At 37.1% G+C, this 27,161-nt stretch overlaps 1 protein-coding gene across 1 annotated transcript in view; it reads left to right on the forward strand.

Moving 5' to 3' along the window:
• The window catches only part of LOC139697949 (dynein axonemal heavy chain 1-like), a 500,497-nt gene that overhangs the window by 459,437 nt on the left and 13,899 nt on the right, over positions 1-27,161 (forward strand). The window contains exons 57-65 of the mRNA XM_071596807.1: positions 110-259; positions 346-506; positions 2,910-3,135; positions 3,819-4,014; positions 10,059-10,252; positions 12,071-12,225; positions 16,253-16,508; positions 21,150-21,260; positions 24,547-24,723. Of these exons, the coding sequence (XP_071452908.1) occupies positions 110-259; positions 346-506; positions 2,910-3,135; positions 3,819-4,014; positions 10,059-10,252; positions 12,071-12,225; positions 16,253-16,508; positions 21,150-21,260; positions 24,547-24,723 (1,626 nt within the window). The remainder of the gene's footprint in view (positions 1-109; positions 260-345; positions 507-2,909; positions 3,136-3,818; positions 4,015-10,058; positions 10,253-12,070; positions 12,226-16,252; positions 16,509-21,149; positions 21,261-24,546; positions 24,724-27,161) is intronic.

The following is a 27,161-nucleotide window of genomic DNA, read 5'->3' on the forward strand; positions in this document are numbered from 1 at the left end:
AGATTAGGCATTTCTTAAGTTGAATAATTTTACTGTGTTAAAAATAAACTTGAACAATTCCTTATTGTTTCTACTTTATTTCTTATTTGATATTACTTTTATTGGATAGCAAAGAGATAATCAGCTTGTAGTATTGAAGTTGTCAGACCGTTCTTTGCTACGGTCTTTGGAGTCAGCTATTCGAATGGGGAATACTGTTCTTCTAGAAAATGTTGGAGAAGAGCTTGACCCTGGCTTAGACCCTTTATTGTTGAGGCAGGTAAGGAATACCAGCAAATCTTTACTGATTTATTTGTTTTATTATGGCTTCCACATGACTCTCAGAGGTAAAATTGTTCTTTTCAGGCTTTTCCATTAGCTGGTGGACTTGCTATGAAATTAGGTGACTCTGTAATTCCTTATAATGACTCTTTTAAACTCTTTATCACCACAAAGCTTCCAAATCCTCACTATACTCCTGAAGTGGCATGTAAAGTTCTTATTGTAAACTTTGCTTTATCACCCAGGCAAGTATATTTTAAGACTTCCTTAGCATTTTGATCTCATGATTATATTCCTCGTGCTACTTAAGCATGGATCTAGGGCTAATGATTGTTGTGTGAGAGCATCTCCTAACCATACTGTTTAGTGGAGCGGGAGAGGAGACTGAAGTCACTAAGAATTGATGTTTAACAATTTTATTTGAGCCAAATTAACTCAGTATTTATATGCTTGGTAATTTTCAACTGCTTATTGGAACTAAATAAGAGAAATATATTATGGAAGGTATCTGATTGGGGGAATATCTCCCTCTCCCCCAAGATGCTTTCCAAAATGTGTCCTACCCCCCTCAATCATATGGATCTGCCACTTGTTCCATTCATGTCTTGTCTATGAATTTTCTTAATTTTTTCTGAGTAATGCCTCAGGAAATGCTAAAAAAATCTTTTTTCTATCTAGAAAATGTGAATAATACAAAGTAGACTGACTGAACTATTTTATCTTCTATCAATATCACTTTTCTCAAGTGTTTAAGTTCCAAAAATGCATTTTCTTGTTAAGCATGAGTAAAAGGATAGTAAAAGTCAGTAAATATGGCATTGGAAAATTAAAAAGCTTAATTTGGAACTAAATTTTATTTAGCTTGATCAAATATTGCATGCTTTGAATAAGTCATATAATTGGTAGATGTAAGAGTAATATGAACTCAAGCCACTGACCCTTCCCATGCACGAGGAAAAATTAATGAGTATAATATACATGCATAATGATGCATATAAGATGGAAATGGCAGGGAAACATATTTTTCTGTCGGAGGTTTCCACAGTGAAGAGTTAATGAGCTCTGCATTTTTCTCCTGCATAATTGGGTCTAGTTGACCCAGTAAGTTTAAAAAAGTGTGAGAGACATTAAATATAAAAAAACTCAGGGTAGTATATTTTATCTACATTAATCAAGACAAAACATCACTTTTTGACTTAATATATATCTTAATTATTTTAAAGTGATATGTTTACAAAAAATTGATTCTTTGCTAATACCAAAAACCTTGAAGTCGAATGGAAGTGCATCATATTAGTTTGAAAGGTTTTTGGAATCATCACCAGATGTCGTGCTAGTGCAACTAGTTTCCCACGTGGTTATAGGTAACCCTTAATGAGTAAACACGTAACGCGTCATTGCTCTGGGAGGAGATCTGTGGTGCAGATACACCTCTGTTGTTGTCCACACCTATTGATTTGTGAATATGAAAAAATTGAGATTCGAGCAGTGATTAAATACGTTATAAGGAAAGGTATGAAAGCAAAGGAAATTCATGCTGACTTTCAGAGCACTCTGGAGGACTCTCCGCCTTTATATTCGAATGTTTTAGTGGAAAAATGAGTTCAAGTTTGAACAGGACAGCTTAGATGATGGTCCCTGCAGTGGTCGGCCAATATGTGCCACTACCCCAGAAATTTTTGCAAAAGTGCATAAAATGTGAGCAATTCTTTCTATGCTGGTTTGTGACCACAGATGAAACTTGGGTCCAGTACTATACCCCAGATACAACACAGCAGTCAAAGTAGTGGAAAAATTTTGATTCACCATCACCAAAGGAAGCAAAGACAATACAGTCAGCCGCAAAGTTGATGGCTTCAGTTTTCTGGGATGTCTGGAATGAATTCTGCATCTAGATTATCTTCCCTCTGGTCGAATGATTACTGGATAATACTATGCCAATCTCCTGGACCAACTACAACAAAATATATATGAAAAAAGGCCAGGTTTTGCAAGGTAGAAAGTCATTTTTCATCAAGACAAAGGGCACCCACGTACAAGTGTCATTGCTATGGCAGAAATACGTGAACTAAGGAATGAATTGTTGCCACACCCACCTTTTTCACCTGTTTTGGCTCCATCAGATTTTAATCTCTTCCCCAACCTCAAAATTTCCTTGGATGGAGATTCTCTTCAAACTCAGAACTAATAGCTGAAGTAGATGAGTATTTTGCAGACCTGATGGAATCTAATTTTCAAGATGGGATCAAGATATTTGAGTATCACTGAACCCAGTGAATTAGTGTACAAGGAGACTACATTGAAAAATAAAAATGTTTCAGTGGGTTACATCTTTTATTTCTATTCTATTCCAAGAACTCTCAAAGTACCCTCATATTTTCCATGGTACTGGTAATAAAAAATATATTTCTTCATTTTGCCAGTTACCATTATTCAAACCAAAATAATGAGATCCTTGAAACATCTGGTTCATTTTCCTGTTTGTTCAGTTGCCATCCCCACTTTTTCTTATATTTAAGTATTTCTAGGGTCAAAATTTATTTTTCACGGTCAATATATTAAAAAAAGTTGAAGGGGTTGTGAAAGTTAAAAATTGCTTTTATGCTGAAGATTAATTATTTTCCATAATCTAACAATCATTTTTACAGTGGTCTCACAGATCAACTTTTGACTCTAACTGTGTTAGAAGAAAGGCCAGATTTAGAAGAAGCCAGGAGTGCTCTTATAATGAGCAATGCACAAATGCGCCGTGAGTTGAAAGAGCTTGAAGATCGGATTTTACACTTACTTAGCACTTCTCAAGGTTCTCCAATAGATGATTTGGATCTAATAGCCACCCTTGATGCTTCAAAAACTAAAAGTAATGAAATTAAGGTAAACATTATTTGATATTGAAAGATAACACTTCATTTCTCACTGATAAAATACTAAAAAATGAGTAGCAATTAGATTTTGGGTAATGGAAGATCATCACTCCAAGTAAGATTATGCTCAGTATGTTTAAAAGGAGAGAGTCCTTGGAGGTGTTTCCCAAATCCTCATAAGTGAACTCTCTGCAAGTTTGTACATGGTTCTCCTCCAGCAATGATCTGCCAAAGGATAGGTAGCACAAACATATAAGTGAATGCCCTTCAAAGCCATATTTAGCAAATAGCTGAGCTGAAAGGACCCCATGGGGGTTGAAGCTAAAGAAACTGCAAACGATGATGTTTTGTGCATTGTAATAATTTATTTTGCTGGTTGTCTCACCTCTTTACAGAGAGAAAAGTCTGGAATATAAGTTGCAATGGTAATTCAAAGAAAATTTACAGGAGTGGAAAATAGCATTAAGCCTGTTATAGTTGTAACTTTTCCGAAAAAGATGCACTTTCGTATTGTTATTTTGCACTATTTTCCAAATGATGAATTAAGGATTTCATTTGAAAGACACAATGATATTGCAAAACAATGAAAAGTAAAACAGCTACTTCATTAGAGGTGCTTATGGTATGGAGTAAAATCATTTCCAGAAAGTATTGCTGAAAAATTTCTCCTTTATACTCATCATTTACTTCTAGATTAAACTAGAGGCAACTAAAGTAACTCAAGAGGACATAGAAAATACTCGGCAGGGCTACATTCCTTTGGCTGTTAGAGCTCAAATTCTTTTCTTCTGTGTTGTGGATCTGAGTGCCATTGATCCAATGTACCAGTATTCACTTGAATGGTACATTACAATTATGATTGCCAGCATTCGTCAAGGAGAAAAATCAGGTATGTTATCATAATGAATTATATGTTTAGTTGAAGTAAAAGGCAGCATATCAATTTTTAACTCTTAGCACCAAATAGTTAGTCAGTAGAAAGGTGTCCTGTTACTTAAGTTATTATGGGTACCTTAATTGGTCTCATTATCTGTGATAATTTGATATGGATCAAGGGCTTCTACCATTTAACATAACCATTAGTTGCTCTGCAATTAGGCCAATTATCAATCTTCTGTCATACTTGTTAGTTCAACTTAATCCTATTAATATTCTGTTAGGCTCATGATCAAGGCAAATGATTTTTACACTCTGAAATCGTTGCATTGAAAATGCATATTAGCAGATGACTCCATTAAAAGTTACTGTTGCGGCATCTCCCGAAGTTTCTTTGGAGTTTCTCTCTGTATTTGGTTTTAAAGCAGTGTGGTTCCAAAAACTTGTTTTCATTGTTCCCAGAATTCCAGTATTCTCCTTTTAAATTTAATTTTACATCTCCTTGTGATTATGCTGTTGTTTCTTTTCTATTACTGGCTTGTTCCCCATTCTCCAAGGATTATTAGTGTCTTTTTCTTTATATTTTTTGTAACTTTCATTATATTTTATCACACACAGTTTCCACTTCCTCGCCATCATAGTCTGTTATAAGCATCTAAATTTTCTTTAATTTGATGTCTTAATGTGGTTTTGTAGTTTTCTCAAGCGTTGTAATTTATACTATACTATAATTAGTTCCTTACTCCCACTGCAAGCACAGCATTTTCCCTATTTATGGATTTTGTATCCTGTTACCACGCCTCTAAAAGTCTTTTTCTTCTAGCTATTTCATTTAGCAATGTAAATGGGTACATGCACCAAATGATAATAATGAGTGGAGGCCATGGATTTTGGCATGATTATATTTTAAAATACCTTAAAGATAATGTGCTGTTTATAGCTGATTTAATATTTTATTACATTTGTAGAGTACTAGTATCTCTTAGTTCATTCTTTGAAACTCTACATTTAGAATTTGTATATTTCTATTTATCTGAAGTGGTGTGTCATTCCATGCCCTAATGCTGAATACTAATGGAAAGGATAAATTGAGCTTCGGACGGCCTCTTTTTGGACTGATTATATTAAATAATATTTTCTTAAGCTGTGAAAGGTTTTTTTTGCCACTGTGAAAGTAAAAAGGGGGGAATAAAGATTTTTGTGGTGATTTTTGGGGAAAGTTAATCCCTTGCTAGTGAACAGACCCACAAACAAAATATTAGAACTATCACATTTACAAGGGGATATTTTCCAAATCGGTTCACTAGGAAATTAATCCTATTGCCAGGGGCCATATTCAGGAACTTATCCATACACCGTTCACTGGTTGCCCCAAAGTGGTTTGCAGGGAGTTTTACCCTTGCCAGGAACCAGCTCTGGAGACCAAATAGGTTTGCAAAGAAATTAATCCAGACACCAGGGATCTACTTTGGGGGAATAATACACTCACACACACATTCACTCACTTAGGTATTACAGCTTAGTAATGCTAACACTCAAAAATATGAAGTGAACAAAATACTGAATGGTCTGATGGTGTTGTTTAAACCAAAAATGGCATGCAATAAAACCCTACAGTCATAAGAAAGAAACAAATAGAAAATAAAGGAGTAAGGGAAAACAACGTAAAAACTAGGAAAACAATGGTATTAAGAGAGGATACATGTGTTGAAGAAGAAGTGGAAAAACCACTGCTTTGCAATGTTTAAGTGAATTGGATTGAGGAAACCCAGGGTATATATAAGTGAATGGGGAGAGGGAAGGAGGAAGGGGGTGGGAATGGAAGGGAGAAAAGGCAAGTGAAGGAGGGGGAGGCCCAATGAATGACCATTGGAGGGAAGAGACAAAGGTATTTCACGGGTAATGACGGGGGCAAGGTGGGAGAGGTGAAAGTGATTGGTAGCTATATGTCTCTTAACGAATCTATGATAGTATTTACAATGCATGGTTTAGGTGAAGCTAAAGAGTGGAGAGAATAGGATGGGTGCTGAATCACTATTTATGAGATGGTATTTGTATTCATTTATTGGAACACTTTTGAACACATCCAATTGATGATTCGGTGTTTCTTTCAGTAGTTTTCAATTGTCTTGTGTTATTTTGTATCCCGTTGTGACTTGGTTAATACCCGATTTCTTCATTTTGGGTTCTTCATCTTTAGTGTTGCCTAACAGTTGCTTCAATTTCTGGTCATTGGAAAAAAAGATTTTAGTGTTGATTTTCTTTAATATTTTGTTGAGTCCTCTAATTGGTTGTGCATGAAAAGGCAATTTTATGTACTGAGAAGTGACTTCCTTCTTGTAAGTCATGGAGTCAGTGATGAGTTTATTGTTTTTATGTTTCTTGACAATGTTGTCTATTAATGTGTTTTTGAACCCATTTACCTTAGCAATATCTTTGGTTTTGCTAAGTTATTTGTTGTAGACTTTGTCATTCAGGGAATGTTCATCAACCTATGGGCGAAAGGTAGGAGCTTCTCCTCTAATGATAACAACAGAGTATTAAATGGAGGGGGTGAAAGAAGTGATGGAAAACTTACAAGCAAGTACATACAGAGATGTACTTGTACCTATCTGGAGTTCTGAGCTGTCTGGCAAGGACAAGGCTATGAACATGTGGCGGCAGACGAGCGCGCGACGGATGCCTCACTTGTTGGCGTAGTTTTGTAACCACCCACCAGAGGTCTCAATGGGGGTGGAGTGAACGCCGGAGCGGGCAGCCTAGGCAGTCCCTTCTACGTACGCGCTAGAGTACGGTTCCATTGTCAGAGTGCCTGCGGCACCACATTGTACCTCATATACAATAAACAACTGTTGTCGCTAACCGGCCTACGCTTCATTACCACCTGCCGCTAAAAACATGTTCATGATTCCAACCCAGCTTGGCCACATTAATTGGGATGCCAACCAGTTGCAAAAACTATACAAAAGCCCAAGGAAAATGATGACCATTTCTTGAAGTCTTCAACCAAAATCTTCCATTACATCTGTGCAGAAGTTTTAGGGAGCTAGTAAGCTTGGTGTGTTTCCAGAACATCATATACGAGGGTAGGCTGAAAAGTAATGCACACATGCTTGTAGAGTGCAAACCAAAACAAATAGCAAAATTGGGCTAAAGGCACATTCATTTGCAACTCTTTGGTTTCAAAATCATATATTTTTTTAAACTCAGTCACCGTTAAAGCTAGCACATTTCTCCCAATGCGTAACAAGTTTTTTCATTCCATCACTGAAAAGCTCTTCCGACTTTTCTCGAATCCAGGACTTGACAGCTGCCTTCACCTCATCGTCTGAGGCGTAATGATTACCCTTGAGGTGTCTCTTGAGTTCAGAAAAAAAATAAAAATCGCAAGGCGCAAGATTAGGGGAATGAGGGTGTGGAATCGGTTCATATTTCGGGTTTCCCAGAGCCTCTCCAGTTGCGCATGGGGTGTGTGGACGGGCATTGTCATGTTGTAAGATTATTGGCACCAGGCTGCCTTTAACATAACAAACTCAACATCAGAGGTATTTTAGAGCCTGTATATATTGAGAAAAATTTACCATTGCCCCTCGTTCCAGAAAATTGGTCACATAAACTCAGTGAGCATCCTAAAACACAGTCAAAAAAAGTTTTTTTGCAGATGGTTGTCTTTTGAAATTTTTCGCCTGAGGAGAAGATGGATGTCAATATACAGTAGACCTATCAACAGCATTGTCACCATAAACAGCCTTTAAATGATGATGAGTTTTACTTGGAGTCAATTTTTAGCAGTTAAAAAATTCAATAACAACAGTTTGACCTGTGTTGACATAGCAGTAGAACACGGCTCCATACTTTGGCTTCTCGAAATACACTGGATGAATGAAATGACCTCAAACCTATGCATGCATGTTGATGGGAAATGTTACTTCCACAGGCCACCAGGAGTGCCACTGAAGGTCATTTTCTTTGTGGTCTACAAGCATGTGTGTATTAGTTTTCAGCCTATCCTTGCACGAGGCATACTCATAAAGTAAAGGCCGTTTTGTCACAGGAAAAAATTTACCCATATGAAACACATTTTATTGACACTTTTAGTTAGCTACAAACCTACTTCACTTCTCTACATAATTGCCGTTCACTTCTAAGCATTTTTTGTACCACTGCACCAGCTTCTTTAACTCCTCTGCATTGAAGCTCGCCACCTGAGAGTTGAACCAATTGACTACACCATTCTTGAGTTCCTCTTCGGTTTCAGAACGTTGTCCACTGAGTCACTGTTTCAAGTGAAAGAAGATGAAGTAGTCGCTAGGTGCAAGGTTAGGACTGTAAGGTAGGTGGTCAAAGAGTTCCCAACAAAAATCTTGAATTTTCTTATTGGTTTTGGCAGCAGTGTTTTGGTAACCACCTTGCACACAATTTATGGTATCCGAGGTTTTCCATGACAATATTGTAGACAGTAGTGCATCCAAGATAAGATATTGTTCAGCCAGGCCATTAATCATCAATGGACGATCACATCGCAGTTTTTGTTCCACTTGCAAAACAATTTCATCCGTCAGAGTACTGGACCTGACACTTTGCTCTTTGCCATGGACATTTATTCGTCCATTTTTAAAATCAGAGCCCCATTGTCTAACCTTTCCTTCATTTATCACTGTAGGTTCATAAACTAGGCATAACTCCCGATGAATTTCAGCAGCCGATAATCCTTTTGCATACAAGAATCGTGTGACAGGACGCACTTCACAGTTGGCGGGATGAACAATTGTCGCAGACATTGTTGTTGGATGCACAGACAAATAAACCACTTCTGAAACAAAACAAATGCTGCTATAGCTTCTCAATGAATCAGCAGATGGTGCTGCAGGAGTTCTGAAGCACCAATATTTAAATATTAGCAAACGGCCCTTACTTTATGAATATGCCTGGTATATTCAGGCATGGAAACATAGGTGGAAGAATGATGGTTCCAGGGAGGCATAGGAATATAATGGCAGAAGTTAATTTGAGGGTCAAGAGTTGTGGATGGGATGGAAATGAAGAGGTGGTGGAGGAGAAAGAGTGGATGAGTAAAGGAGGCTGAAATGAGTGTATTTTGTGGATTGGTGAACCTGGGATGAATGGGACACCCAGGGGATCCAGATTGATGCTAAGAAGCTAATATTTAACAATTTTTTATTACTTATATCTAGTTGCTCCAGTTAATTCACTCTCCATCCCTTCGTTTACAGTTGTGAAATATATGTTATGCTCCTCTTCATATGAGTGTTTCTCGAAGTTGGAATTGACACTTTTAGTTAGCTACAAACTTTCCATTAGATGGAAATTGCTGCAATTTTGCAAGCAATTCTTATGTTCCTATATTTTTTTTATTTTATTTAACGTTTTGTGGGTGAGATTGAGATTTTATAGTCTCTCCTTCCACCTAACCCCCAAAAATTACATTGAAGACTATTACAAATGCCCAAGCCCAAGGTGAAGGAAACTCCATGTTGGTGGGAATCAAACCTGCCACCTCTGGGTCGGCAGGTGAGGACGTTACCCTACCACCACTGGGGTTGGCAATTTGAGGACCTGCCCATTTATCTGTTATACTAAATCCTGTAACTACCGAATATAAGTTGTGAAAATTCTTCTCTTGTCCATTTTTATCATTAATACCTTATGTTTGTATTAGAATTGTCTTAGAATTCTTCTTATTATTAAGTTCAACCTTGAATCTGTGCTTCAATTAATTATTAGCAGTATTACATGAGCTTACAGCACTTTTTTTACTGTTTTTTACTGCAGATTTTACTGTTCAAATTTTCAAAACTCACTGCAAATTAGCCCCAGTGCTCTGATGATTCATATTCTATTTCACAAATTATGTACTAGTTTTAATCATATGCATTATTATTTGCTGTTAATTCAATGTTTTTCTTTATTAAAGTTTTCTTTTCTTGAAAACCTAAAGTAAAATGTGGAATAAAAAACCTTCAAGTAAAATACTGTATGTTTTGAATAATTATAAGTATGTATAAATCCTACATAAACACTGACTTTTTTCCTCAGAAATCACAGAAGAGAGAGTTGACAGCATCAATCAAATGTTCACCTTTAATCTGTACTCAAATGTTTGCCGAAGTCTCTTTGAGCAGCATAAGCTATTGTTTGCTTTCCTATTATGCATCAGGATCTTAATGGATGCTGGAAAAGTCAATCCTCAAGAGTGGAATACATTTCTTGTTACTGGAGTTCCGAGCAAGGTGGCTATAACTGATTGCATGCAATATTATGATCAAAGAGTTTTAATTAGGACTGACTTTATTACTATCTTATCATAATCATAGTTAGGGTAGGTTGAGTTGATATCAGTGCATTTAAATTGCGAAGTGTAGCCATAGGCGTTACTGGAGTCATTAGTATAGATGCACTCACTAATCCCACTTTTATCATTTTCTAATTTCTTTGGGACTGCCTCTTCATGTGTGCTTGGAGCTGATTGGGCAGCTCTATTGCTATATGGGGGTATATTTTTGAAAGAGTGGTAGCTAAAACTCATTCATGCCACATGCAATCTTATGGGAATGCATGTAGTGGCAGTAACTTCCTCTTGATCATGTACTATCCATGGAAAATTTTTGAGGAAACATGGCCATGGCTCGTTTGAAGAGTTACCTGCAGTCACTAGGCTGTCACCAGAGTCGTGAACAGTAGGGAGAGTAAACCCTTGATTTCCATTCTTTTCATGGCAGAAGCTTATCTTAGCAATGAATACAGGTCTTCATGGACAAGGGGTTGTGCAGATAAGTTGTCTCAGTCATTCCCATGTAGGCATTTGAAAATTTGAGTTATAACTGTGGCATCTTTGGAAGACAATTAATGATGGGGAAGGTAACAGGTAAACAAGTAGGAGGAATGGCAATAAAAAGAAAAGAAAGAGATAAAGGTGAAGAAAGGAGAAGGAAATACAAAGATGAGAAAGTGAAAGAAGCTCGTAGAATGGGCAATGAGATAACACACAGGGAAAGGACTGTGGGATATCAAGCAAAGAAAGGTGATGTAGGTTTGGCAATACAGCATGCAGATTCACAAATTGAGGACAATTGAGGTGAGGGAGCAAATTAATTTCTGAGAGGAGACAGCCAGGAGACTTCTCTTTACTGCATTTGGTCTCTGCAAAGTTGCATGCTAAATTTTCCACTGCCCCCTAAATGATATGGAGTAGCCCATCAGTCCCTAAGATAGTTGGAAATGATAATAGCATGAAATGGATAAGTTCTGGATTATTTTTAAATCTATACATTTCTTTAAATGGAAATGTATTTGGGAGTCACTGTTAAGTATTCACTCAATCTTAATTTTGGGAACTAATTTCACAGGGTCCATCTTTAACACATTCTTGATAATCATATGTTTTAGTATTGTGGTATCCTTGTCACAATAAGCATTATATGAATAATTGTCCCTCATTTAATAACACTTCTGATTTTTAATAATTACACGTCATTAAGTAGAATTGGTAAAATATGGAGCCCTAAAAGTCAATTCAAGTTTTTAATAAACAATTGTGAATATTAGTGTCAATAAATAAAGTGTGCAATATTATACAATTTATTATATCAATATATTTATTGTATTAAATGTATTTTATGACATGGGAAACCTGTGCTGGGATTATGCAATGTGTGGAGGTTGGAAGGAGTTTCAGATACACATTTAGAATGTGAATTAAGTATTAATCAAATCTGAGAAAAATACAGCTTTTGGAAGACACATCATTAACTTACCTACAATCTCTTTATAAATTTTTCTTGCATAGAATATATCTACAGGTATATTACAAATATCTAGATATGCTAGCAAAGAAGGATATCTAGAATTCCAAGTCCCAAGCCATTGCTTAGCGATCATGTTTCCCCATCAGAAGTGAAACCACCCTCAAAAATAAATGCATTGAGTAAAATTAGAACAAACTGCTGTAGCATTAAAAAAAACCACATCATTTGAGATTCATAGCATTTAAAAGTATATGTTTGCATTATTGTAATAAATCAATAGATTTATTTGAAATTTTATTCTAGGAATTGCCAAATCCTGCTGAAGAATGGCTCTCTGTTAGGTCTTGGAGAGAAATACAATGCCTGAATACTTTACCTAAGTTTTCAGGAATAGCAGAAGAGTTTTCATCTTTAAAGGATGGTTTCCGTGAAATATTTGACTCAGGAGAACCACATAGGTAAATAAATTTTACCCTTTCTGTGATTCCCTCGTAGCAAAGTTAAAAAATCTGATTTTACATTATTGAAGGAAATAAATTATCTTGTACTAATCTCTTCCATACTATCCAGTTCAGGCATACTTCTTTCACCTTCATCACATTGATATATTGCTTCATATGTTCTATTCTCTTCTCTACTTTTCTGTTGCTCCCTGCCTCAAGAGATTCTTTAATGAAATTCACCTTTGACTTCTTCTGTCTACCCCCTTCCTTTTCAGCTATTTACTATTCTTTCATATAATGATTTTACTACTCTCACCCATTCTCTCAACATAACCAAAACAGCATAGGACATTTCCTTCATAAATTCAAAGACTTGGGGAAGAGGCTGTGACAGTACACCCCTGTGGGTAGGGTGATAGAGAATACTCCCCCAGTATCCCTGCTTGTCGTAAGAGGCAACTAAAAGGGGGGGAGAAAACCATGAAAACAAACCCCCAGCCAGCAAGGGATGCATCCGGACAGTGCTGTGGCTCCACTGACTGTGTTCGGCCATACCATCTGGCCTGCGATCCACCCAGGAGTTTGCCGTGCCTGGAGGCCCGTAAGGGAAAGAAGAGGAACCTGGAGGGTCAGCTCTCTGGTTCCCAACAGGCATGCGGATATGGACCGGGGAGCGACACCCCTCTTCGGCCCCGGATTTCGTGAAAACGGGAGGCCAGGAGCTAGTCAATCGGCTTCCGTCGCGTTTTCGTTCCGGTTGCGAGTGCCAAGGTTGTGTGGGTCTGCGCAGGGAGGTCGGAGATGTAAGGGTTTTGGTTGACTTTGGGTCATCCACTCCGTAACAGACAACCACTCCTGAAGCGCTATATCCGTCGAGTTAACCCTGGCGACCACTCCGTCCCGAATGTGTGGCTCCGTTGTGGGTGGGGAGGCCGAGGGATGAAATATTTTTTAATATGAAGGAAAAAACTTTCCACCAACCAAGAGATCCCTTCCGGACGTGGGCGGGGTGAAATTTCCGTATGCCAATGGTACCTCATCGTGTCGTCTGCCAAGGAAGGTGAGACCTTGAAAAAGGTGTCTCCTTTCCTTATACGGAGAGTGCTTTCGCAGATCTTACGTGGAGACTCTACGAGCGTGAAGAAACTGAGGGATGGTACACTGCTCATTGAAACCTTGAATGACAAACAGAGTGAAAACATTTTAGCAATGGGAATGCTCCATGACATTCCGTCAAAGGTGGAGCAATATATCATAGAGGTGGAAAATACAGGGCGATAATCACCACTACTCCCTGTCCTTTGCTTCTGCCGCGTCCATCCATTGAAGAGTGTATCATCGCTACGCAAACAGACGTCCAAACGACAACGTTGCGTACATGCCAGCACAATAATCGAAAATCACCAAACAGACTAAGAGTAAGGCGGACAACGAGCCACCTACTCCGGTGGGCCCTTCAAAGAAGAGCCCACTAAGGGGGACATGCCGAAGGGGCGTGAAAAGACACATTTCCTTACACCTCCAGCAAAGCCGGAGGTAATGGAAGAGGACCATAGTATCTCTGATACAGAGGTACTCGGGAGCGAGTGGAGGAGGAAACATCGCTTTAAGCGATAATCTGCCATCAAGTCGATCATCTCAACACTTTATAAAACTAATTTATTTTTATATTCATTTATGTTTTTTAATATTTAAAATCGTGTATTTTATTTTGCAGTGGAACTAAAACGGTTTGTGCAAGGAGGAGCTGGCCGTTTTAATTCATGATTAAATCCATCTTGCATCTGTCTGCAAGAGACACTTTTTAAGGTGGCTGACATGGGTATTTGAAAGGGATACACTGTTTTTAGACTAGATGACACGAGTGGCCAACGAGCCCAAGGTAAATGTAGCAGTTGCGACCAGTGAGGCCCTTTACACCTCCCGATTCCAACTGAATTATTCATTCCAAGTCGTTGCTGTCACAGGGTGTGTCCCTGAGAGGATGGCGTATTGTGACGTTTATCTGCCAGAGGATGCACTATTAACACGTTTTAATTTAGAAGCCCTTGCCCGTCAGCTACCTCGGCCATTTATATTGATGGGCTATTTTAATGCCCACGATGCCAATGATGCCCAAAAATAGGAGGAAACGGATGAAATTAATTTTATTGAGAATTTTAATCTGTTATTATTAAGTAGTGGTGGCAAAATTCATTTTCACAGTTTTTATGGGGAACTCTCAACTATCGTTCTCTCTATATTTTCGAGAAGTCTAGCTCCAAGCTGCAGATGTCCGTTCATCATGATCTCTGTAGTGGCGACGACTCTCCTCTTTTACTCGCTAAAGGAGACATTTCATTTAAAATTTTTAAACCTCCAGGAAACTGGCTCATCCGCCGCGCCAACTGGTCATTCATTATTGAAGCGCCTTTTTACTTTTCAACATGTCACTGGTTTCGACGCGCTGTGCAACGTCGAGACACTAAGTTCAAGGCTCGTAGCGGGAGCTACCCAAAGTGTCCCCCGTTCCTCCGGCGTCCTTAATCGAGCACCTGTCCCATGGTGGAACGAGGAATGCGAAAGAGCGATTAGTATGAGGAAAAAAGCGTTGAGTATTTTTTTAAATATCCCACGCCAACTAATCTGGCATCTTTTCGCCGACTGAGAGCGCGAGCTCGAAAGGCCGTGAAGCAGGCTTCCTGAATAGGTACGTCTTTACAATAAGCCATAGAACCCCATTCGCTCAGGTATGGGGTAAAAAGAAGAAAATCTCCGGGTCCAAGGGTTCTTTCGTCATCTCACCATTGCTTATAGCTGGCCGGTTGGTGACACACCCCCTGAAATAAGCGACATATTCGCCAAGCCGTTCGCGGTCAACAGCAGTGACGAGGGCTATGATGCCGACTTTTTAAGCGTAAAGAGGCGATGTGAGAGGGTCCCTCTAGATTTGGGTGAAGCTCGAACACCGGCGGAATGCAATCCGCCCTTCTCGCCCTTGGAAACTACAATTCCGCCATCGCCGACTCCCACAACACCTCGCCAGGTATGGACGGAATCCACAACACTTTCCTTTGTAATATTCCGGAAGCAGCGTTAGGAGTGGTCCTCGATGCCCTTAACCAGTTGTGGGTTGAGGGTAGTTTCCCAAGCTCCTGACTGTCCGTGGTGATACCTATTACTAAACAGAACAAAAATCACCCGAATAGCTATCATCCCATCTCTCTCATCAATTGCCTGTGCAAAGTGATGGAAATAATGGTCAACTGACGTCTCGTTTGGTGCTTGGAAAGACGACACCTTCTTTCAGACGCCCAGTGCGGTTTTCGGCGTGAGATATCAATGAGAGACCACTTGGTGCGCACTTAAAATTTCTTCTAGGAAGCCTTTCTACTACGCCAAAACGTCGTATCCGTCTTCTTCGTACATGATTTGCATAAAAATTATCGGGAAAAGTTTTGGAAAAATAGATTTATTTCAGATATTGCTACAATGTCTCAAAATTCTTCAAAGTACATCCCTTGAGAGTCAACACACTTTCCACGACTCAAAGGCTCCCTGGTAGATGGATTCCAGAAGGTCCTTAAGGGTGCGCATCCAAGCCTCTTTGAAGGCACTTAGTGTCCCATGGTGGTGTCCTTTGAAGGAGGATATCACTTTTGGTAATAGGAAATAGTCTGCTGGTACCAAGTCGGAACTTAATGGGGGTTGGGAAATTGTCGCGATGCCATTACAGAAGGTCTTTACAAGCAGACATTTGACTCTGCTCTTGGTCATCTGTGAAGAACTTTGGGATGACTGTGATGCAGATCTTTAGCATCGCCAAATTTTCAGTGATAATGGTGTGCACTGTCATATTATGAATGCCAGGATGATCTGTGATCATGCGCACAGTTAACCAAAGGTATGAATTGAGCACTTCAGGCAAACCTCAGGAAAGCATTGTTACCTATACTTTTTTTTACAAATTTTTTGTTTAAAAAGAAGGGAAAGATAATTTTACATGGAAAACTTGTCTAAAAAATAATGTATACACATATCTTAATATTTTACCTTTTTACAGGAAACTATTGCCAGGAAGATGGGAAAAAGAGCTAGATTCCTTTCAACATATGATGCTACTTAAATGTCTGAGACCTGATAAAGTAACCAATGCTATACAAGAATATTTGGTTTCAAATCTTGGATCACAATTTGTTGAACCTCAGTCAACTGATTTAGCCGCAATGTATGCAGATTCAAATCCAACTTCAGCTCTTGTTTTTGTACTTTCTACGGGAACTGATCCAGCTGCTGATCTTTATAAATTTGCTGATAAAGTATGTTAATAAGTGTTCTTTAATTCGAATTTTGCTGATAAAAATTGAAATTTATTTTGTGCATTTACAAGGTAGACCTATCTTGGATATTAGATGGTGTTATTAATCAAAAAAAGATTAACATATTGAAAATATCTCTTAAAAACAAGTACATTAGTATGTGTCGTGTATTCATGGTGAAGGCATGTTGTGATGTAATCAATGTGTACTTGACATTAACTATTAATTTAATGGTATGTTTAGATAATTTAGGGATAGAGGTTCAATTGGTACTGGATTCTTAATAGTGGTGTAACAGTGTCTGCATGGAGCATAGTGGATATGGACACAATGAAGTAAAGAGAGCCACTCTCAAGGGTTGGGTAAAAAACTTCACTAGGATATTAACTAAAATAAGATTTATTCAGCAAGGGCATGAGATTACACATGAAAGACTTTTTTCAACTATGTTCATAATATGTGGTGCATGTGCTTGGATAATGTATGTTTATGGCTGTTTTCAGATAATGCACCCATGCACCCATTCAATACATATAGTTGCTGCAAAGAAATCATACAATGAAACTAATGAAGTTTAAATTACATATACAAATTGGTTAAGAACAAATAAGTTCAAGTTAAAAATACATAGGAAAATCGGAATGCATAATTGCTAACTCCTCCAACATGAGGAGAAGTATTTTTGTAAAGGGGGAGTGTAGGGTGTTGTTGGAATCTGAGGAAATACATGCCAATATGTAGTGAAATACTTAGGTGCTATGGAAGACTCAACAAAGTGCATCATCTAGTGATGAAATTTATTGCAGTTCTAGTAAAATGCCAGAAGTTGGTATTTTTGAGTAGACATCTAAAACAATGATCAAAAGTCTTACACTTATTTCATACAATTTTTTCCCAACTCTTTTTCTGCTCATCAATATTACTGCAAGCCAATAATATTATTTATTTACCTGGTGCCAATATTCACATGAAACGAGATAGGTTAAAAAAATACAAATATACAAAGCCTGACCCAATAGTAGGACTGAGTTGAATAAAAAAAATTGAATGCCAGAATTGATAAATTCACTCAAGAGTCTTTGAAGTAGCACTCTTATGCCTCCACACGCCACTGCCAGCGGGTTATTCACGCCTCGTACACCTTCTGGAAGGTGGCGCCAGGCTAAGCTCCTTTGACACGGCCAGTTGTGATGCTTCCACCAAGCCGTGATGACATCCTTCCAGCAAAGATTTGAAGCGGGGGAGGAGGAAGAAGTGTGGTGGGGCCTTGTTTAAAATATTTTGATCCTCACTTTTATGGTCGAGAAACTCTTGGTAGATCCGTGAGTGAGTTTTCTTTTGGTCGTCCAAGAGCAATCGCGGCACTAGCTTTGCACACACCTTTCTGATGCCCATGCTCTTGCTCACAATTCAATGCATATCTTTTTAAGGAATGCCTAGTTCATTAGAAAACATGTGAGCACTTATTCTGCGATATCTGTCCAACAAAGCCTTCACTCTTTGAGGTAGAAGAGCGTCATGAACGTTCGACATCTTCAACATCTTCTCTATCCTCCCAATCCACTCAAAGACAGCTACACATCTACACATGATGTTATCACCATAAGCTGCCTTGAGAATGTCATGACTCTTTTGCAGTTTTGTCCACTGTGACGCAAAATTTGATGGTGTAACACTGTTTGAATAAATGGTTCATGACAGAGCATGACAAGGTCATATTATTGAGGTTTCACAAATAAGTAATCCACACACTGTAAAGGCTGGGAGTCAACTCCCTCTGGCCTGCAACCTTTCCTGAGACTCTCCTCTCTCGAACCCAGTCAGAGAAACCACCGCTCGTCCATCCATCTATCCAGGAAAAAAGAAGTCACATTACTTTTGGGACAGACCTGTAGGTATATACATATATAATACATAAAATATACAATGGTAGCTACAATATAATTTCAATAAAACACTCACGAATAGAGTGAAATAATTTTCTCATGAGGAATTTTTCAAGTAATCAAGGAATCAATTTCAAGGAATCAAGTAGAACTTTGGGGATTTGACAGCTGTAGGGTATATGAGGACTTTGGAAGTTTAATAAAAAGTGTTACCCACCTCTTTTGATCCATTGGAAGTCTTTTTCAGGTTAATTGAAAAGAGGGGTTATTCATTTTTCCTTAGCATTGAGTGATTATGGATAGTACAATTTTTGGGGAGTGACTTACTGTTTTCTCAAAATAGTGCTATTGTGTGCATAATATATATGCATAATAAGAGCAAAAGCCTGAAAGATTCAAAACAGGCGGTCATGATGAGTAAGAAGATTTTCCAACAGAAATACTGACATCTCTTTCTGTACCTTGGAAATTCTTAGAGCACACCAGGCACCCAGAAATGGATACCATAGAGATGTTGTTGATTAAATTCATCAAAGCACATAGCATTTAGCATATATTGACCAATAGTTTCCTTTTAAAATCTGAATATAAAGCTGAATACACTCAATTTATTGAACAAATGATGACTATGTCTAGCAGTTGAAATGGCATTAAAAGTAAACTGAGTAATGCTATGAGTATCACCTATTTAATAGGTTATACTCATGGCTTTTTTCTAATACTCTTTTGAATTTTGATTCAGGAAAACATTATAATTTGTGATTTTATTGCATTAATCATATCATAGTGTTAGTGTTGGAGGAATGTGGCGAGAAGACCTCCACATATTAAAATTATTTCCCATCCCAAGCAAAGAATAATATCCATGTGTGAGGACTATAGAATAATAAGTTCAATTTCACATTTATCTACAGTAATACTCAAGATAATGAATGAAAGGAAGAATTGTTGGACAAATGGGAGCTTAGGTAATGATAAGTTTGGCTTCAGGAAAGGTAAAGTATGTGTGATGCTCTAACAGTAATGAGATCACCGATTTAAAAGAAACATAAATTACAACCAGGCTGTATTTGTTGGTTTTATAGATTTCAATAAGGCATTCCGAGTAAATCGGGTGTAATTAATGAAAACAGTAGGGATAATGGGAGTAGATTGGTGAGATAAGTGACTCATCCACAATGCATCTCTTAGACTGCTCAGGGGCATGTGGCAGACAGGGAGTGAGAGGGGCAGTGTTAGGTAATATAGCCTATGCTTTTCAACATACATGAGACCTGTCCAGAAATGATCCAGCCATGTAATATTTTGAGAAAAATAGCACACCTAGAACAATGAGGCCTTAGTCCCCTTTGAAGTACTCCCCTTGGGACCTCAAACTCTTATCACAGCATCTGTTCCACTTTTCAAAACAACAGGCAAAGACCTTTTTTGGAGTGGTCATCATCTACCTAGTTGCATTCTCCTTGAAGAAGTATCAATGAATAAGAGGATTACCATAATTATTATATAGCCCTAGTACACCTATAAATTCTCCTTCTCTTCATCTATAGATCTAATGTTTGCCATATTCCCCATCCTCAAAAATGTCCTAATGTGCCAAGTCCTTATTCTATCATCAACATATCAATTATCATCTCCTCGTAGTCTTTTATTCTACTGCCGCTGTCAACACTGCAGTGCAAGAGTTTCACATGATGATGACTACAGAGACCTTGGACCTTCTCCACCTCTCCAGGGGCAAAACACCTGCCCATGCGTGCAGAGTCCCTTATTTGCCAGGTTACATTATCAAAGTTGTATTTATTCTATTTTTGTGGGATAAATAATTAGGGTGGTTCCCAGTTGCTTTCCTCAAGAATTGTTCAGCATAACACAATTACGTAAATGGCTGCCCCACTTAGGGCAGACCTTTGCAGCAACCTCACTGAGGAACAGTTTTGTTCTACCATTAGGCTCCTACACATATGTATCTGACACATTTGACCCTAAAAAGGAAAATTATCATTGTCCTTCTAGTATATCCTTAGGGTAATCAAAACACACTGAGCCCATCCACTTCATCAACACTCTTGTTCATTTGGAGGGTGCTATAAAATTAGAGCATCAAATTTTACTTTTTATTCTTTTTTCTAATAATTTAACATTTCAGCAATTAAATATATGGCTTAAATTATTTGAAAGTTTCACTGCTATGGGATCTGAGTATGAAAATTGCATGGCCCTGAAACATGCCTCACTTAGAAATGATAGTTATCAGTGATAAACTTATTATCTGTTCCTAATCATTGCAATGGTAATGTCCTCCACCATTTCATACAACTCTCTTTTTTTAGAAAGTAACAAATAAATATTGGTATTATGAGGCATCTAGTAGTCTTCGATTGAGGCTGAATAAGTATTAATGCTATATGATCTAAATGTAGTGCGGTTCAATTATGGTTGTTGGAAGTTATGCCACTGCTCAGAGTCATCAGCAACTTTCTCTTCAAAGGTTGAGTTTGGCATGGCTGGGTTCTCGGGATAATCTTTAGCAGCTTTCACATCAAGTCACACTCCTCATGAATTTGCTTACACTACTCCTGATACTGATGTAATTTTATAGTTTCTGTTCACATACCTATTTAAAATTTATTTATGACTTATGGTAGACAGAAAATGAAATATGTATTTGTGAAAACTGTTTGTATAATTTTTTTCACAATCATTTACACACTGAGAGCATCGTGCATCAATTAATATTCTTTTTCCCCCATAGATGAAATTTAACAAAAAGATGTATGTGATATCACTTGGCCAAGGACAAGGACCACGGGCAGAACGTATGTTGGCAACAGCAATAGAAACTGGTTTTTGGGTATTTTTTCAGGTAAAAGCTTCATGAAGTTTTTCAATAATACTAAATAAAATTTCTATGCATGTGCATATCTACAAGTGAAAAAAGGGTACTATCTACCCATTATCTTGACACGAACTTCCACGCAATCTAGAAGTTATAAGACTTGATATTGGGGTAAATCAGGAGCACTCACATGATTTTTGATAAGACGCGCAACCTACAGGCATAAGATATGTACAGTCAAAAAATATAGCATAATTTATTTTTGCCAAATGTTTTCTGCTAATTCACTCATTCATCGTCCTTCAATGGATACTATAATTTAAATGTTATCACCAGAGTTAAAGGCTAATTAAAAAAGGCTATGAAAAACTGGAAAATAATGAGGAAAACAACTCTGAAATAAACTCTATTGTGTTTACAACTCTGGAGTCACCAATAGAAATACCAATGCTCTGAAGCAATGCTTCAACTAGTTTCTGTACTATCAGGATGATTCAAGATCATTTACCTGCAGTGAAAGGTAGACTGCCTCTGATTCAAATGAATGGAGTAAATGAGATTCTCCAGTTTTGGGTGAAGCAACAGAATAAAGAATAATCTCTGAAAAGATAAAATCCTGATGGGCAATGAATGCATGTCAATGATATCATCAGCCATTGCCAAATTTCTATCTCAAGTTCAGGGCACAAAATTCATTGTGAAAAGACCAGAGTTTAAAAAAAGAATGTTTATTATTGACCCCATTTAATTTGTGTATAAATAGTAATTTTAAATAGATCAACAGATTTTAATTTTGAAGCTGGATGCTTGATTTGGAAAATATTCCTGGACCTCATCAAAGTAATGTAAAGTTAAATGATCATTCTGAATTCTTTTTCAATCATCCAAAAAATGGAACAGTGGTTGTGGGATTTGGAAATTATGTTATGAAGTAGATATCTGATATTTCTTTTCATTCTTCTGATGATACTTCTAATAAGAGCAAAACATTGATTATTTACTAATTAAGAATATTAGCCAACTCTGAAAATGTTTGATATAAGGTTGATGATTTTCAAATGAGACTAGGAAGGTCAATGGGAGCATGTAAATCATGATCTCATGGCAACAATAATTTCTTCTCTGCCCTTGGAGTCTATTAACAATCATCCTAATTGGTTAAGGATTGAAAATGAGGAAGTACAAAATATGTGAATCACAGTTCAGGTGCTAGTCAGTACACAGAGGAGTCTTGATATAATGAGAGCTCATGGTTCCTACAATATGACTCTCTATGTTAAGTTTTCATCATTAAAATGTAATATTTGATATTCACTTATTAGCTACTTTATATGAATTTTCAGGACTAGATAATCACGACACAGGGTCTTTTTAATAAATAGCTATAAGGATGTCATACAGGAACTATTAATGATAATTTATCATACATTGTTTTTCATTTTGCAGTATTTTTGGTGGTCAGTCTCAAATATTACCCTGGTTAGGTTGGATGAAAACATACAAATTGACTAGAAGTTAAATGCATCTTGGAATTGATTAAGAATCTAATCTATTAATACAAAGACTTGGAAAACTTACATTTTTGTCTGTTGGAACTTCAATTTTCAACTTGTTTTTTCTCATTTACAATTTCTTAACAAAATTATAGGATGACAGATGTTGTCATTTCATACTTAAGGTGCAAAATTACCAAATATCTACATTTTTACAGTGAGATCAATAAAATTAGGTGTGAAAAACTTTTATTAAATGCAAACAAACTGTAGACAACAAATCAAAACAACTAATGTTTCAATTGCTCAGATCCATTCCATTTCTTGATATCTTCTTGAAAACAGCTCTCTGTGGCAAAATATAGATACCTACTCTTTGAATGCCATTTGCAGATAAGTAATGACCAAAGATTACATTCACAAGCCCTGAAATATATTAAGTCCATTTTGCTGCCGATTTCTTGTAAATGGAAGTGTGTTACAGAAAGGTGAATGGCCAAGCTTTTTTTTATGAATGTTGCAATAATCCCCTAAACCTACCTCCTGTCAGTAATACATTTTCCTGATATTGTCTCATGTAGAAGTGAGTTGTAGAATAGTCCTGTTTTGTCTCTTTCAAAAAAACGTTGAGACATTATTTATTTAAATACCCTTCCTGGATCTGAATCAGACTTTGGCAACTAAACCATGCTCGTTGTGTGTTCTCAATCATAGCATTTTTTTTATACTGATGGATACTGTAACTGTCTACAAGCCTTTAGCCTTAATTATAGGCTCACTTACCCTGATAATATAGCTGATATTAAACACCTTTTCCAGCTGCTGATCTCTGCTGGCAGCATCTATTGAAAAAAGATTCTGTATTGTCGAGAATTTTAATTTGAGCTGGTTATGCTCAGCTGTGGACCACAAATATTCTGCCCTGCAATAAACAATTGTGCCATAAAAACCACATTTATCTTGAAATCATTAGCAGGCAGCCAAAGACTGTGGAAAATCTATAAACTTGATCATGAAATGAAGATGAAATTTTACAATTTCCCTGTTTATGCAGATGTTGCATCACTCATGGTATAGAGTGACCACTGAGGCTGCCATGCATTGTCCTCTCTAGCAACTTATTTTACAAATGATTGGAAGGGAATTAAGCTTACCTTGGATATTACTTGTAATACTAAGAGTCTCACGATATGCTATACTCATTATATCAGGCTTCCACTATGATGTGTTTTCTCTTATTCAGCACCTCTGACTAGACAAGTTTTCACTCTTGTTGGCCCATCGCAGGAACAAGAGTTCAAAGTATCTGAATACCTTAAAGTTAGACTTTTAGATGTAAAATGCAGCCATTCCATAAGTTTGCAAGGAGAGAATAAATCATTATTTCCCCCAGAAAGAAATCCGACTGTGATCTGTTACATTTTTCATTTCACTTATGTTTCATGGTCAGAATGCAGCATAAGATCCTCACAAATGGAAGAATGACCTGGAAGCTTTCATTATATCTTATTATGAGAATATTTTTCATAATTTTTATTCCCTAATCAACTATTTTACTTTGAAGATTTTATTCATCCTTTAAATTAATTTATAATTATATATATTCAATTTTCTTGTATTGGAAAATGTGTTTCCTTCTGTTTCAAATCTATAAATGGATAACATGAGATAAATGTAAAATATTCAGATAAAATTCATATAGTGCTTCCACTTATGTGTCTAATAACTCCTGTTTGCTGCTGAGGGTATTTGAATGGAAAATATATTTCAATCTCATACCTAAATTTGTAAAACTTTACTAATGGACTGCCTTAATGCAGAATTGTCACCTTGCTCCAAGCTGGATGCCTGAACTGGAGCATTTGATAGAAACAATTCCACCTGATGTCCATAAAGACTTTCGAGTATGGCTTACATCCACTCCCTCCCCAGCTTTCCCAGTATCAATTCTTCAAAATGGGACAAAAATGACAGTTGAACCACCACGAGGAATTAAGGTAGGTAGTAGGATTGTTTAAGATGCATAGCACATGTATGCGTAATATTAGCAAAAATATGATCATAAAGGTAAACATTTTTAGTTTTCAAACTGGTACTCTGCATCTAATGAATTTACCAGAACATATTTTATTTTGAAAAATCACCCATGAATTCTGTAGCAGTAGTTTTATGGGGACGGGACCATCAGCTGAGGTAATTTCACCATTGATAAGTATCTTCAGTCTCCAGGATTTGAACCTGGGCCCTCTTGGTGGGAAGCCAGTACGTTAACCACTGGACCATCTTGATAACCCCACATATTCATTTTCATGCATCAATTACAGCCAAGAAGATTTCATGAATAAAAGGATAAATTACATAACTGACTGGGGTGATTTTATGTTTGTTTTACAAACTATATGACACCTTGGCATTGTAGCTCTTGAAGAGCCCTGGTGCCTCTGACAATGCCGGCTCAATCCTGATAGTCTTCTGCATGCTTACTCCATCTTTTTTACTCCCATATTTCTTAAATCCTTTACCACATCATCCAATCGTCTTTCCTTGATTGTGCATAATGATAATAATGCTTCATTTACCATTGGCAAATTCAGTATGATTTCGTTGAAAAAAACAAAAAAATTTACATCACTTCTACAGCTTGGATTTTCTCTGTAGTCCATCTTAACAGATTTATATTCTGGCATTCTTTCCACTTGTCCAAATCATCTCAATCTGTTTCTTTTTATTTCACAAACTATATTAGGATAATTCTAAGTTCCTTCATTTCGCTATATCCATATTCTTTATTTCCCATCCTCATTTATTGCACCAAAAATATTTCTGAGTATCTTTTCTTCCACGTTTTAACAAGTTCTTCTTCTGCTATAGACAGTGTCCATGTTTCTGAACCTTATATTAACAATGGTGCCACCCTTGTTCAAGGAAATATTTGTTTTAGGGTTCCATTAAGGTTTCATAAATTGAGCACCTTCAATAAGACTAGGAAAGCCTTGTTATCAGGTGCTATTTTAGGTTTCATTTCTTACTTCATTTAATAATCTTTTGTAGCCAGTACTACCAAATAATTAATTCTTCATAACTCCCATAATTCATGCTGCTAGCTCAATGAATGCACCTTCTACAGTTACATTTCTCTTGAAAGATTACAGATACTGGGTTTTGGTGTAATTCAACGTGAGCCCCATTGCTCCTATCTCCTTTTCTAATCCATCTCACTCTTCCTCTAGATATTTAAGTCTTTGTGACTACATATCAATATTATAGGCATAAGCTAGATCTAGCAATATACAATTCAACAGGATAACCCCTTGGTTATTGACCTCTATCCTCCTGATCACTTGTTACAGAACCATGTTTAAGAGCAGGGTGGACTACAGATTCAGGTGTGATGTGGTGGAACTGATCCATAATTACAGAGATGAAAGCTATAACAATTTTCCACTCATAAAAGTTTTATTTTAGACTAGTTTTGATGCGTTTTGCGTGATCAAGTTATAACTTGAAAATGATGTAATACATCAAAACTAGTCAGTAATACTACATCTTTATAAAGGGGAAAATTATAATGATTTTCATCTCTGTTATTATAGTAGGGTGGACATTGTATACTCTTTTCACGAGCCATGAGTTATTTCAAATTCACTGATGAGATTATCTTCCATTTTCACCTCGCATTTTGTATTCTTGAGGGTCAATTGTACTAGTCTTATTCCTATTGTCAGGAATTCCATTTTCCTCATTGCCTGATATTGTTAATTCCTTTACACAATACCAAAAGCCTGCTGGTAATCTGCTGACTGGGAAATCCATGCTATATTCAGTGAGCTTCTTCATTTTTTATTTATGAAGATGTAATTTATCTACCCTGTTTGAAACAACACTGGTAGTCTTAATAAATCTGCTCTACCAAGGGGGTAAGATGTATTGCTTTGTCCAAGATTTTATAAACTTAACTGAGTAGTTGAGAACTTAAAATGTTTCACCGTTGGTTTTTTCTTTATTTCTGTGGATTGGGCAAATGGCTGCTAAGCTCCACTCCTCCAGTATCTGTTCTTATTCCCATTCCATTGAAATTATTTATTGACTTGATTTTTATTAATTGGTAGTCTACCATTAAGGAAGGCTTTAAATGGAGAGACAGACTAGAACAGGTGGAACAGTTTACCTATTTCAGAAGTATTCTAGACCAAAATGGTCTAACTAACAGGGACACAAGAAAAAGAATTTCCTTAATCAGAGAAGCTTTCACAAGAGTGATGGAATTTGTGTCAGGGACTTTGAATGTAGATATTAAGAAAAGGCTCATGGAACATTTAATATGTAGCATAATTTTGTACAGCACAGAACTACGGTCATGATAGACATGCTGGATGGAATGAAGGGAGGAAGGAAGTATGATGAACTCAGATGGGCAAATTTAAATGTCATGTTT

This window comes from Hetaerina americana, unplaced genomic scaffold (assembly GCF_022747635.1).
Source record: "Hetaerina americana unplaced genomic scaffold, ioHetAmer1.1.p SCAF_8, whole genome shotgun sequence".
In the NCBI taxonomy this organism is placed as follows: domain Eukaryota; kingdom Metazoa; phylum Arthropoda; class Insecta; order Odonata; family Calopterygidae; genus Hetaerina; species Hetaerina americana.